The sequence below is a fragment of the Onychomys torridus genome, chromosome 1, assembly GCF_903995425.1.
Source record: "Onychomys torridus chromosome 1, mOncTor1.1, whole genome shotgun sequence".
Classification (NCBI taxonomy): Eukaryota; Metazoa; Chordata; class Mammalia; order Rodentia; family Cricetidae; genus Onychomys; species Onychomys torridus.
In genome coordinates, this window is record NC_050443.1 from 116,049,278 (window position 1) to 116,063,556 (window position 14,279).

The following is a 14,279-nucleotide window of genomic DNA, read 5'->3' on the forward strand; positions in this document are numbered from 1 at the left end:
CCTTCAGCCTTATGGAATGTTCCTTGTTCTTAGGAGCTACAGAGTAAGCCTGACTGAGGCCTGTTTTCCTGTCCAGACATCTCTTAAAACTTACCTTGGGCAAGGCACCCCTCCCTGTCCTCAGCTTCCCACAGTAACCTCTGAATGCCTCTAGTTCTTCCCCATGCTTCTCTGTGGTACAGGAAAGGGTAGGACAGGCTATGTATATAAAAACCCCATCCAAGAGAGGACCCCTGGTCACCTGAAGGGTACATGGATACACTGCTGGGCCTTCAATATCTTGTTCACACATCTTCCTGGAAGGCTAGACATGGTCATTTGCCTAGAAGGATCTGCTCCATGTTTAGGCCTGTTAGCTTTGTTCCATGAGCTATGCTGAGGGCCCAGGGCTGGTTTCCATATGCTAGCAACTACCTGGATTAGGACTCTAATGACCTGAGGTGGCCCATCAGATATCTTGACCAGGCCAGGTTCCATGGTGGTGTAGATAGAATGACAGTCTTCAAAATATCTACATTCAGATCCCAGAACCCACACATAGATTGTATTCCATGATAAAAGGACTTAGATGAAGATCTTGAGATGGGGAGATGTCCTGAGCCATAGATAGGCTCCAAATGCAAATGAATCTAAGACTTGGGTGCTGCAGAGTCTAGACTGGACTGTTTCCATGATGTTCCAGTCCAGACTCTGCTTCTCTGAGGCATCTGTAGCCTGGATCGAGGGCAGAGCAGTCTGGAGGGTGGCTCCTTGGTGATCCTTGTGTGGCTGTCCAGGAATACCTTTGTCCATAGCTCGCTTCTCTCCAATAGGAAAGGTATCAAAGGGGCCACTCTCTGGCAATAGCTAGTGACTTGTGAACTCCACAACCATCAGAAGCTGGTCATTGTAGACCAACAGATGGACTTCACCCTTGGGGACCCTCAGTAGCACCCATTAAGTAGCACCCAAAGTCATCATCTATTTGTCCAGAAGCTTTGGCTACCATGACTTGGTCACGATACTTGGAAGAACACTGTGACCTATCCCCTTGGCTTCTGGGCTTGCTCTTGCCCTTCCAGGAAACACAGGAAGTCCTCACTTTACCATCATTGTTATTAGGAAAGGGCAGTAGAGGCTGTTGTTTTCTGAGTGTCACCCTTCTCAGGGAAATGGAAGCATGCAGAAGGAGCACTGTGCCCTTTACCCAAGGCCTTGCCTTCATATTGCCTAGGCCTGTGGCAGGTTCAGTGAGCTTGGTTTCCTGACCTCCTCACAAGGGCTTGGAAGGAGGCTGTATGCTGCATAGTACAGAAGCTGGGACACGAGAAGTCTTACTGTGTGCAAAGTGAAGTATAATTACACATACTGTAGGTCATACACAGTGTGGCTCCTTAGTGGGCTCCACAGACAGGGTGGCCAGCAGGGACATAAACTCCTAATGGGAGCCATAACCCTTCCTTCTGGATAGAGTTTCTCCTAGGGGCTGTGCAACTGGTCACACATCAAGCTGCTTCTTAGTCCCTAGAAGGCCCCACAGGGCTGTGCTTTTTGGGGACTGGAGGAGAGTAGTCTAGGTTACTGTTGAGATCCAAGATGGAGAGGTGAGTGATAGAGGAAGATTCAGCCTAGACCCTTTCCCAGATGTAACCGGACTTTAGGTGGCTTGCGGTAGCTGCAAAAGCAGGCTGAACTGAAGCTCCCAGAGGCTGGTGAGCCGTTTGCAATCTTACTTGGATTATCTTTTCTTCCTGAAGCTTGACTGAACTTGGCCTGAGTGTGAAACTCTAGAAATATTCCTAGTTCTCTGCATTCTTGTCTGTTTCCTTAAGACTTGAACTGTTTGCTTTGTCTCCAGGAGAACAGGGTCTGTTCCTTTGGCTCTACCTCAGCAGAGAGCCAGAGGGGCACCATCCTCTCAAGAGGTCACTGTACCCCATGGTCCTGTAGGCACTCAGGACCTGGCATCAAGATTTAGCCTTTATTTATTATCTATATTACTCAGAGCTGAACAACTGACTGAAGAGAGCGGACTCTGGGCTGGGAAACAGCCTTGGAGACCTGTCTCCAGTGTGAGCTTGGCTTCTCTGTCTTTGCCACAGCTTGGTGGACCCATGGACCTACCACAGGGTCTTACTGTGGTCCCATTCTTCAAAGTATTCCCTTCTGGAAGAGAACCTGTCCCTCCAGCCTTATGTCTAACTCATGGTTCTTACTCTTACCTAAGTTGTTGCCAGGACTCTGATCATAGTGACCGCCATGGCCCCTTCCTACAGATTGATCTTGGGCGAGGATGCACAGTGGGTGGGGATGCACAGGAGTCTGACTGCTCTGGCTTGGCTTTCTGAAGCCCCTCACCATCTGGAGATGGTTAAAAAGGGACAGTACATGGTCCAGGACACAGTTGGGTTCCACAGATAGCCCCTGTCCTCTGAACACTGATTTCTTTCTTCTCCTTCCCTAGAGACCCCTCAGGTAACATGTAGCAGTTACATCTGTGTCCCATGCACTGTGTCTGTGGAGCTCCATGTAAGATGCTCCCCATTCTGGGGGAGGGCTAAGCTTCCAGGGGAGTTTGGTGGTAGCAGCTGAGGTGACAACGATGGAGGTGGGTCCTTATCTTCTCAATACCTTCTGCTTGGTTTTCAGGTCCAAGTCTCAGGGCTCTCCCAACAGGGCCTGCCATTGAGGTAATGATGACAAACACTCACTGAGAGGTGTCCAGCCAAATACCATCTGCTAGTCTGAGGAGGCACTAACATGTTTAATTAATGCCACAAATGTAGCGGTATTTGAATGAGATTTACTTGGGAACAGGATGTGGGGAAGGGGACCCTGGACAAAGAGGAAGAACAGTTGCAGGTCAGCCCTCAAGAACACAAGTGTGGGAGGGGTGTAGAGCAAGGCGGCAGGCACTTGCAGCAGCCTCAGCTCATCCCAGTCCCCCACAGGGCTCTAGAGGCTCTCCTAATGCGGAACAGATGGATCTCTGCAGGTGGTCCGTGGGCAACCCCTAGCTGTCCAGAAGGCTGAGGGTGACACACCGAGTCCAGGTCAGAATGTGGTCAGAGAAGGGGCTTGGGCATGAGAGAACTGGAGGAATGAGAAGCTGAAATCAGATGTGTGAAGACAATCCTCTGCCTCTGGGTTGAGAAGACCAGGAATCCTGCCCCAGAGTGCTGAGGTTTAGTCACGTCAGACTGTCAGCTGTCTACCCTGGACTGCCACATAGAGATTTCCCATCAACTGGAAACTTGGCTCAAAGCAAATCAATTGATCTGGAAAGGGTGGGCACCTGGACTTGGACAGGCAGCTTCCATGCTGGTTGTAGGCAGGTGCATCTAGGCAGGTGCATCTAGGCACGTGCATCTAGGCAGGTTCATCTATGAAGGTGGTCCAGGAAGGTAGATGGCAGAGGGTTAGGAGTCCCTACCATATTGAAGGCTTCTTAGACCTTGGGCTGAGAAGTTAGAGGGCTACATTGTCTCCAGTGGAGGAAGTAAAGGGCAGGGCTCTGCAGGTTAGAGCTGCCTCCAATGGGAATCTCTCCACAGACCAGAATGAAGCAATGCATGGGCCTAGACTCATTGCCTCCAACAATTATGCTCCTTTCCCTGAAGTCAGGGATGCAAGGACCCTTAGGGACATGCATCTCAAAGTCTTTCTGCTGGGAGGCTCAGGTCAGCATCTCTGGGTTCTCAGGAGTCTCCTCTCTACCTCCCAAGCTCTCTCATCCACTCAAGAAAGGGACTTCACATATCAAGATGTACATTTACTTGGCCAAATGACCCCAGGCCTCCTTTTCACAAAGATGAATCTTCGTTGCCCATTCTGAGTCCTCTGAGAGCCACACCAGTGCATCCCACCCCGAGAAGGACTGGCTCTCTGCGATGTCTCAAGGTGGAGGAAACATCGCCTGCTTCCCGTCTCATCACCACCAAACTTCTTAAGCCATGGAGGAATGGAGCTAATTAGAGACTTAATGGAGCATTAGCGTCTAGGGGGAGGAGTGACAATTAACACAGTACACATTTACATCCAGGCTGCAGAGAACCAGTTCCCGTGCCCAGGGGAAGCATGTGGAATTGAACTGCAGGGCCAGTGACAGGTAAATAGATGTGTCTCCCAGGAGGAAATCTGCCCATCCACTTGTTCCAGTTGGTTTCAACTAGACGGAGCTGGCTATGACATGCAAAATTAATTTTATGTTTCATTTTATGCCCATTTTAAGTACATGGATAGCTCCTCTTCTCCAATCATGCCGGATAATTCCTGGATGGCAGCCATATCCCTCTTTTCACAAAAATGTCCCTGGATCCCGGAGGATGTAATTAGTGCAATGGAGTTATTTAAGTCTGATACAGGATCCCTGCACTGAGAATGCCCTCATGTAGAGATCTGGTGGTGGGGTTTTGTTCTAGAAAAGGGTTTTTTAGTAGTAAAGTTGCCCTTTGAACAGCAAGTCCTGAGGTATGGGAGAATCACAGCTGTGAGGCCCACTGGAGTGGGAAATCGAGTCTGGCCTGCTGCCTCCATGAACCCTGGACAAACATACTTGCAGCTTCTTGCTCTATGGACTCTGCCCTCGATGCTCTGCCCATAACTTCTGGATGAAGCTTGGAGCTCACAGGATCTGGTTTGCCACCAACAGACAGTTCCCCTTTGCCCTTCTCCCTCTGGGGCTTCATCTCTACAGCGACTGACCTGGACAGGGCTGTGGGCCCTCTGTGGCCCAGTTGCAGGAGAAGAAGAGAACCATGAGGCTTGTGGAGTCTAATCAAGGGGGTGAGAAGAACATGCTTTCCAACCCAACCACGTTAGCCATGCCTCCCCCACCCCATTTATTTCAGAGTGAGTTCACAGGCAATAGGGACATTGTATCTGACACCCAGGATAGGGATAAAGAGCAGCTGACACATGACTGTCAGCAGCACTGTGCTTGAGAATGTTCATAGCTTTATAACATGACTGTCACATCCCCCATATTAAAGGTTGGCCCAACAGTGACGCTTACCAGAGGAATGTTTCTCAGGGATCTGGAGAGGTACAGTGTGGAATTGAGGCCTAGCTCCTGAAGGCAATGCCTCAGTACCTTTCAGGCGCTGCTTTCTCTGTGTCTTTTTTTCTGAGGTGAGAGTGGGCAGGGGTGAGGAGAGAGGGCTACAGAAGAGTTGGCAAAGCCTTGCCTGCCACTCACATGCCTTCTCACTGTGGCACTCAGAGAGGCCACAGGAATGGTTCTTCAAGCTGTGCCAGCCTGGGCTCCTCTACTGCAACTCAGGGCTTGTCCTTGTTGCTTCTTGGCATGCTCTGGACATGTTGGATCTAGCTATCTCGAGCTGTTTCTCAGATTTCCTCATTCTAGGAGTGGCCAATTAGCAGTAGCAGATGAGTGGTTAGTTTTGGGCCACTCTGCCTCCAGCCTTTCAGAGTGTGGTCACAGGCCCTCCCTCTCAACATCTGGCCCAGGCTGTCTCCAAGGAACTAGGGAGGCCAACCCATCAGGGGTCTGGGCCCACCTAAAAGATCTATCTTGTGATGGCATGAAACCACTCTCTTTTGTCTTTCTCTACCATGGTCAGCTTTTCACACACTATGGGGCTTTTGTAAAACAAAACAAAACAAAAAACAGCTACCCTGAACTTTGGCCTTCCTACGCAGTCTAAGATAATCGAAAATCACAGTTGAGATGCCACAGTGGATCCTATGGGCCTAGCACTGTTTCAGGGCTCTAGTCTACCTCATGGAGATTGATAAAACACCTGGAGCTGGGAGCTGTACATTCCTCCCCCTACCCACCCAGGAGGACACCTCCAGAGGCCACTTCAGCCTGGATCTAAGTGGTGGCTTCCTCCTGTCTCCTCCTCCCTCTGCCATAACTAAGTACTTTGACATTTAATTCAGCATTCAGCTCCCTCCCCAGCAGTAACACCTTACCTGTCCCTTCTCTGACATAATAAAAGGCTCAATTATGCAAAGGGGACAAAGTGACATTTGGTTTCCCTTCAGCAGTATGTACTCAAAGAAGAGTGATGCTTGCTCTCAGCTGAGCGAGCGTGATCACATGTCACATAAAGAATTGACACCGCACTGATGTGGCCCAGCCCGCTTCTCCCTTAATAACTGTGATTCCTAATCACCTCTCCCTCTCCAGTCAAACATCCGTATGTGTCGCGCCTGGGGAACTGCTCCTTTCTCTCTGAAGCAGCTCTGCCAACTTCCTCCAGGAACATGCTTTCATGCAGATCCTTTTAAAGTCAAACAAACGCAATACTTCCTCACATGTCCAGAGATCCTATTTTTTTAAAAAGCTGTATGCAATTAATTGATAGTTATGATATTCTTCAAATATCAAATGAAGTCAGAATAAAAGCCACGCTGTTGAAGTGAAACCAGGGACAAAGAATGCGCCTAGGATGGCTAGCTCCACTCTAAGAGATACACTTGCAATGGTTCTACCCAAACACATCTCTAACCCAATAAGGACTGCCCGCCACTGGCCTTTCAGTGGGACAAAAGGCACCAGCCTGACAACACCCCATGCTCATTGGGCAAGGACTCAGCACTTCAACTGTCTCTGATTCTTAGGGCAAGAGCCAACCACGAGGGAATCCGCCTTGGCAAGGTGGTGCCTATGACAGCACCACATCCCTTGACTCCTTGGCAGCCCACTCCTTCTTCTTCCCACGTCACTTCACAAAGAACTTTGCTGGTAAGTCGCTAACAAAACTTGAACCACATCAATCTGGACTTTCTTAGACAAGTGAAGTGATGTGAAATGTTCAGTACACAGGGTTTAAATTTCATGAAAATAGCTAATTATTTATAAGTCCATAATCTCTAAAATGACTCTCAGATGCTAATGAATCATTGATGTTGACATTCATTGCCCTTTGAGCTAAAGCCTCATGGATTTTACACTTTGTTTGGCCATTACCTTTGAAATGTCCCCATGTCATCAATAATTGCAAGAAAAGCATTTTAGCGTTAAGCAGAAGAAAGGTTCAGTTCCCTCAGCAACACCAGGGGTGAATGCTCAACCTCCTGATGAGTAAGGCCTCATTTTGTGTGGAAGTGGATGCATATACTTCCCTTTTTAGCACCTTAAAACCTGTGTCTGGATTCCGGGTCCCTTCAAACCACCCAACAATAATAAGCTCTGAGCCCTTCTGAAATGGAGAGTTGGCTGAAGATGTGATTCTGGAGCCAGGAAACATCTTTAATGGTTAAACTGGCACCTATCATGAGAGGGGAATGGGCAGAACTCTGGATCAACTCTTATTCAGGGATTGGCTTTGTGTTTCTAGGGTTATACTAATGGGTCTGAGGAGACCATCTGTCTGGCCATCTCTTGGCAATTAGACTATAAGAGGGCATCCTACATGGTTATGAAGGCCTTGGGATGCTCTGGCTCACTTTTGCCTTACTTAGCTCTTCAGCATAGAGTGGCCCTGTGGGGCGGGCCCTCTCACACTTTTAAAGCCATTTCTTCAACCTGTTTGACATCTGCTGTGTATCATGTCACCTGACACCCCACCTGATGTTTGCAGTGACTGAAGAACCTTGGGGTTATGTAGTCTGATCCCCAGGGACTCCACTGCCCCATTCATACATGCAACTTCAACAGAGAATGAATGCGGTGTCCTGACCCCAGGTGCAGGACTTTGTTGTTTGTCCTGCTTTACTACCAGTCACAGAAATATCTGGGTCTCAGAGCAGTGAGGAGACAGTGCCCTGGTGGGCTAACAGAAAATGGTGGCCTGCCCACAATCAATGAGCATACCTCCAGGAGATGCTGTCACAGTGACTGTAATCTAAGCCTCCCAATGCTGAGACAGAGATCCCAGAGTTCCCTGTTATGTGCATTCTCATCCATGAAGCTGGTGATGGGATATTACCACCTCCCACGCCGCACTTGTCCTGACCCTGCCCATGTCCACCAAGGAGCTTCTGCATTCCAACTTGAATGGAGTTGCTTGTTAGCAGTTAGTTCAAGGTGGCTACTCCTTTCTGGGGAGAGGGTGCCATTATACCACTATTGCAGATAATATATGTGAACAGAGACAGGTAAAGGGAACACACTGTGGATCCTGCACCTCTGGGCATTCCCAGAGTATCTGGCTGAGCAGGGACAACCAGACACTGGTGAACCCCAAGAATGTGGTGGCAGCAATGACTTGAGATAACAGAGATGATGTCAAGGCTCTCCATAAGGAGAGACAGACACACACAGCTCCACATGTAGAGGAACTCCAGTCCTGGGGAAGACAGCCCTGGCTCCCCAGGTGGAGAAGTACCATCCCTGAGCAGACTGCTGTCAGCAAGAGTCTGCTCCCTAAGACTCCATACATGTGATGCCAGGATTAATGAGGCTGTCACTCTGGATGCCCACGAAGTCCCTCTCAGCCATGCTAGCAACAGAAGTGAGAACTGGAAGCTGCTATCCTCAGTGGAGAATCCAGGTTCCTCTACTTCACAGAGAAGGAAGAATCCCCTCCTGGGTCTGGTGTGATCTTCCAACACAACATCCTTAGCTAAAGGGCCCCTTTATAAGGCAAGGTTCTTTAGCTTAGGCAGAGCTGAAGTTAGGAACACACAAAGCAAAGGATGCAAGGGATATAGCACCATCCTCCTCACCCTCTGTAATACTGCACAGGTCCCAGTGAAGAGGCCTAATTCTGAATGGAGTCCCTTCATCCATGTATAGGTATTTAGGGACTTTTCCTAAAGTATGGTATCCTGTGTACTGCCCAGATGGGCTCTGTTGCATAGTCCCCACTACTGTCAGCTTGTCAATCACAGAGGAAAGGGCTAGGAGCTGCCCTCCACCAGCCTAAGGCAGCAGGGCATCAGGGACTTTGTGTATCCAGTGGAGCCTCTGTGGCCTTGTCCCTCCTTTCATGCCTGGACCCTCTCCAGCTGCAGCTAGGTCTCACAACCTTGTTCCTACTCACCCCAGCTAACCAGATGAAGGGTCTCCTCTCAACTGGCACCACATCCTTGTTCATCCCACCTTCTAGAAGAATCCTGAACTTGATGGCTCCACTCTCAGAAACCAACAATAGTCTCATGTGGTCCTTTTCTTGGGATTGAATGTTTTATTCCAATGGGCCACCACCACCACCACCCCCACCCCCACCCCCCCCGCTCTGTGATTCCCAAACATCTGCTGTAGCAAGAAGGGGTTCATTTATATCATGTGATAGTCAAGGGACTCTTGCTACCCAAGGCAAGAAGGCTCACATTCTGACTTAATTCAGAGGCCAAAGATCCTCATGCAGGGAGTGGAAAAGTTACCACTCATGAGCCTTGCTGACCATCAACCTGGACCATTTCTCATTCTTCATTGCATCACTGTATCAGACAAAAGCAAGCCACAGGGTTTGGTTAAAAGGTTCTAATGGTCAAGGTCACATCTAGAGGTACAGTCTCCCAAGGGAAGCTCCATGGATGCTATGGCATGGGGTATGACCAACGGATGTTTCTACATGTAGTTTTTTCCTTCTAGGTCCCAGCACAAAACTGCTGAGGTTCCTGAGACCCAGTGAACTACACGAGCATACTTTGCTCCTCTGACCACACCTGAGTTCTTGTTAGTATGTTCAGGATGTGGACTATCTATAGATCAGGGTATCCCACTGTGAGAGCTTGCAACTCTACCATAATCTCCCAGAGAAGTAGGACTGGGTTCAATCACTTGGCCAAAGACCTATTCGAATATGTCTCCATAGGGACACTGCCATTGAAATAGAACAGCAAGCTGGGCATCTTCTGGGCATGAAACTATGTTCAATTGCCAGGTGCCCAAAAAAGGCATAGAAGCATTAGGCTCCATCCCAGCCCAGGGCCTTGTGCTTCTTTTCTGTCTCACAGGTCCTGAGTCATATCCTTTATAATAAAACTGCAATCATAGCTAATCACAGTTAAGCACTTTCCTGAGTCCTGTGAGTCACTCTAGAGAATTATCACCAAAATTGAGGGGAGGCAGTGGGAGGCCCTGGATTTGTAGTCAGCTAGACAGAGTGTGGGGAGCCTGCTGAGGCTGCCTGCTGACTAGCATCTTTGTGAAATAGTCTCCTGGGACTGAGCCTTTAGCCCAGAGAACTGATGTCACCTTGTAATCTAGTATCTGGAGTCAAAATTGAACAATAGACTCAGAGAGCACTGGGGTCCATGGGCTTAGGGAAGCAGCACCTAGTCATTCCCAGGGACATTGCAGAAGGTGGTGAACAAGAAATCACTAATGCTACAACACGGATACTACCCTACACAGAAAGAAGGATACCCTTTCTCTTAAGTAGAATAGATAGGCAGCACATGGCTATAAGGTTCAATAAGCCCTGCACAGTAGATGTGAGGACCTGAGACAATGAGCAAGCCCCTCTTCCTGACATGTGCCATTGGTATTCTTAGAGAATGTTGTACCCTAATGGCCCCATTGCAGCTCCCAGAGGGCATATTACCCTGATACCCCCATGCAGCCCCCAAAGGGCACATTACCCCAACACCCTCATTGCTGTCCCTGGAGGGCACATTACCCTAATGCCATCATTGCTATTTCTCTTAGTTGGATTTAACATTTCCTCCCAGTTGTATATTGTACTCCAATTGTCAGGTTTTAAAACTAATTTTTACTATAATAACCTTTTTATCCCAGTTCCAAATTACTCCATTAGAAAAGGGCACTTTTAAAAACCAAAGACTGTGGCTCCCTTGTGGAAGATGTTTTGGAGTAAGGCATGCTCAGAGATCAGGAATCCTCACAGGGCAGCTAGAGAGAGCGAGACATGGCTTTAATTAACAGTTACTTCCCAATGCTCCTCCTCCAGGAGAGGGTAGAGAATTCTTCAGCTCATGGCATGCTCACTACATTTGCCTCAAGCCACTGACTCTCGCTGATCTATATGCAACAGCGTTGCTGTTTTAATTCATACAAATACATCAGGACAGAGAAACTCATCACTTAAGCGCCATTTTCCTTTCTACAGATGTGACAACAGTGGAGAATTATACCTGCCCTGGGGTGGAGATTTTGTTTTATTAAGCATAATACACCTAAGGAGCACACACTTTCTCTCTGATGACATCAAGCAGACTCTGGGACACGAAGCTGTGTCTTATATAGCTCTTGGCTTTAGAGGAGTCTTACCAGGGGGATCCGGGCACAGGCGTGGAGGCCACAGGTCTGTTTCCTTTTGCTGCAGTCTCCTCCCCTCTTACCAGCATGGGTGGAGGCTCCTTTGAGTGAAAGAGAAGGAGAGAGATGATGGTTTTAATTCTGAACACTCTCTCAGTTACAGTAACAGAGTGGAAAGTAACCAAGTCCCCAGTAGGCTCAGCTGTCTCCAGCAAGGACTACTGAACAAAACATCAGGAGAGGAGGCTCTTTGGGCAGTCACAAGAAGGCTTGAGTTCGCAATGGACTACACTACATATACATGGAGGACAGCTAAGTATGGCAGCCTGTAGGGTCCCCACTTGTCTTCTGCTCTCAGATCCAGAGACAGGGGAGTCATGAGAGTGCTACAGATCTGGGGAATGGGCAGGGGTAGAAAAACATCCCTGAGCTCATATCTAGGACTCATAGGTTGAGTCACTGTGCCGTGAAATCCCTATGTCCAGTGACAGAGAATCCCATGCTGCAAGATATCCTAGACAGCCAGGGCTAATATTTGGGTCCATTATGGCAGAGGAAGTGACCAGCCTACTTTACCCTAGGCTGGCCTGGAACAGTCTAGGATGGACTCAAACTTGAAGTGATCCTCTCGTCTTAAGCTCTGAGTACTAGCCTTCCCTGTGTTGGCCACCACACCTGGCTCAAGCTGCCATCCTTAAGGGAGAACAGAGTCCCAGACAGGTTTGGCTGCTCTGGAGGACCTTTCTAGATCACCTTGTTCAGACAGCACTCAAGGGGTCATTTTTCAAAGTATATGTGATTCCATTGCTCATCTGGGCTTGGAAGGTGTCACTTCCTTTGTCCTTTTTTAGAAAACAAAAGCTGTTGGTACCTCCTAGAGGAAAATGAAGATTTATTCTCTCCAGTCCCAAGCAGCAGCAAATGGGCCCTTCTCCCAGACAGAACTGGGACAGGGGAGGCAAATATTGTTTGAAATTAAGAACTCTGGACAATCACAAGTCCAACAGGGACCCAAAGCCAAGACTCCATATTTAGCTTTCCTACTTAAGGCAGTCATGAAGTCTTGGTTCAACAATGGGCTAAAGCCTAATCCCCACCATGAAAGAGCAACATCAATATAGGAAGCCCTTCAAAAGTAGGCAAGCATTAATACAATTATGCCATCGTTCTAGGAAAGAAAACAATTCAGAAAGTACAAATTCTAGGGATAAGGACCTTTCTAGACCTTTATTCCCCACTCCACCCCACCCCCAGCAGTTTGCATGGCTTCAATATCAAACTCGGACCACAACACAGATGATGGCCTTTCTTTCTAGCTGATAATTCAGGTGAGATTAAAGGGCGAGTGGGTTATTTCAAATGACAACCTGTTTTCCTCTGAGGGTTACAAAACTGAGCATCACCTTGACACTTTAGAGACACGATTTTACCAGCAACAATGCCAGTGGATTTTAAGGCATGTACAGAAAAATATGACTGACCACCTGCCCAACCCAATCTACATGAAGTGAGTAGTCATCCCAGTAGCAGAAATACCCAACACGAGGTCAGTGTGAAAGAGACAGTGGTGTCACCATTGCCTGACACCAGGGACCAAAGCCCGGGACAATGCTGAAGCCACAGCTTGTTTTCCTTGTCACTCTTGTGGGTGGGGAGAAAGGAATGCACTAAGTTATGGACACCCTAGGCATAAATTTCTAATGTAGTGAGAAAGGACCCTGAGTTACTACTATAAGAGCCAAAAGCAGTGGCTCTCAACCTTCCTGATGCTGTGACCCTTTAATACAGTGTTGCCACTCCATAGCTGTACTTTTGCTACTGTTGTGCATTGTAATGTAAATATCTGATATGCAGGATTTCCGATATGTGACACCCCCCACCAGGAGTCATGACCTACAAGTTGAGAACCACTGGCCAAAGAGGGTTAAACCTGGAACTGGAGGAATGGCTCAGAGGTTCAGACTACATACTTCTCTTGCAGAAGACCTGAGCTTGGTTCCCAGTGCTCACTTTGGGCCTCTCACAACAACCTGCAGCTCCAGCTCCAGGGAATCTGTTATCCTCCTCTGGCCTCCTTAGGCCACAGTCATGTGCACATAGCCCCACACAGACACATCTTTTAAATTTTTTAAAAAGAGGAAGAAATCCCAAAGAGGTCAATCTGCCAAGTGTAGCTCTTTGGTAAAATCCTTAATAATACAGCAAAGCTGCTTCATGTTGACTGTGTTATAAAAAGGGCCAGCCAGTCCCTCCCAACAGGGAAGGACAACAAACCTGAGACAGGAACAGATGGCCACAGGCACACCTGCCCGGTTCTGTGTGGAGATAAATCTGGAGAGGTGACTGAGGCGTTGAACCCTTGATGGCAACTGTGCATGGGCAACCTGTGTCTTTCTGGTGTCCCTCATCTCCTCTGCTCTTTGTGGCTGATACCAGCATTTAATAAATGGTTTTTAATTTATACAGTTACCTCTTATATTTATAAGTATAAGAACAAAGCTTTCATGGAATTTTTAAAAGAACTTTCTAGAAGTAGAAAGTATCTTTGTTTCCTGTGAGAAAATAAGGTCAAGATAAATAATTAGCTTAACAGGGAGTATTAAGAAGCACTTGTCTTCATATATATATATATATATATATATATATATATATATATATATATTAATACCAGGGTTTATATTGCTAATCTAATTAGGAAAACTGGAGGGGATTTTCATTTGGAAGTTAATTGAACAAGAGAACTCAACATGGAGGCTCTAAGTACCAAATTATTCAAGTAAGTATGGTAGAGTGTAATTTGTAATGGGACCAACTTCTAAATTTGGCAATGCTAGGATCCTCTCCTGCTAATTACCAAGATCTTCTTCATGAGGCGCATGCTGGTTATGATTTCCTGTTGGTGATAAAAATGGCTAATCATGGTGTAAAACTCCTGCCTGATGAGGAAGTAATAAAAGTGAATCAGACTGGCAGAACCCAGTAATAAAGCCAGTATTTATGGATGGCACCAGCAAGACTAGCTGTGTAATTAATATGTAATTCCTTCATAGATGTGCTAATGTCTTCTGAAAGCTCATGCACCAGAGCACGTTTTAATCTGCACCAACACACACTTGGGATTGGTACTCACCATTCAACACCGGTACTAGAGGTGGTAAAGAAG

General features: G+C 47.6%; 1 protein-coding gene across 1 annotated transcript in view; it reads right to left on the minus strand.

Annotated features, from left to right (window-relative positions):
• Tcerg1l (transcription elongation regulator 1 like) overlaps positions 1-14,279 on the minus strand; it is a 193,156-nt gene that overhangs the window by 56,665 nt on the left and 122,212 nt on the right. The window contains exon 6 of the mRNA XM_036197367.1: positions 11,129-11,217. Within this exon, the coding sequence (XP_036053260.1) occupies positions 11,129-11,217 (89 nt within the window). The remainder of the gene's footprint in view (positions 1-11,128; positions 11,218-14,279) is intronic.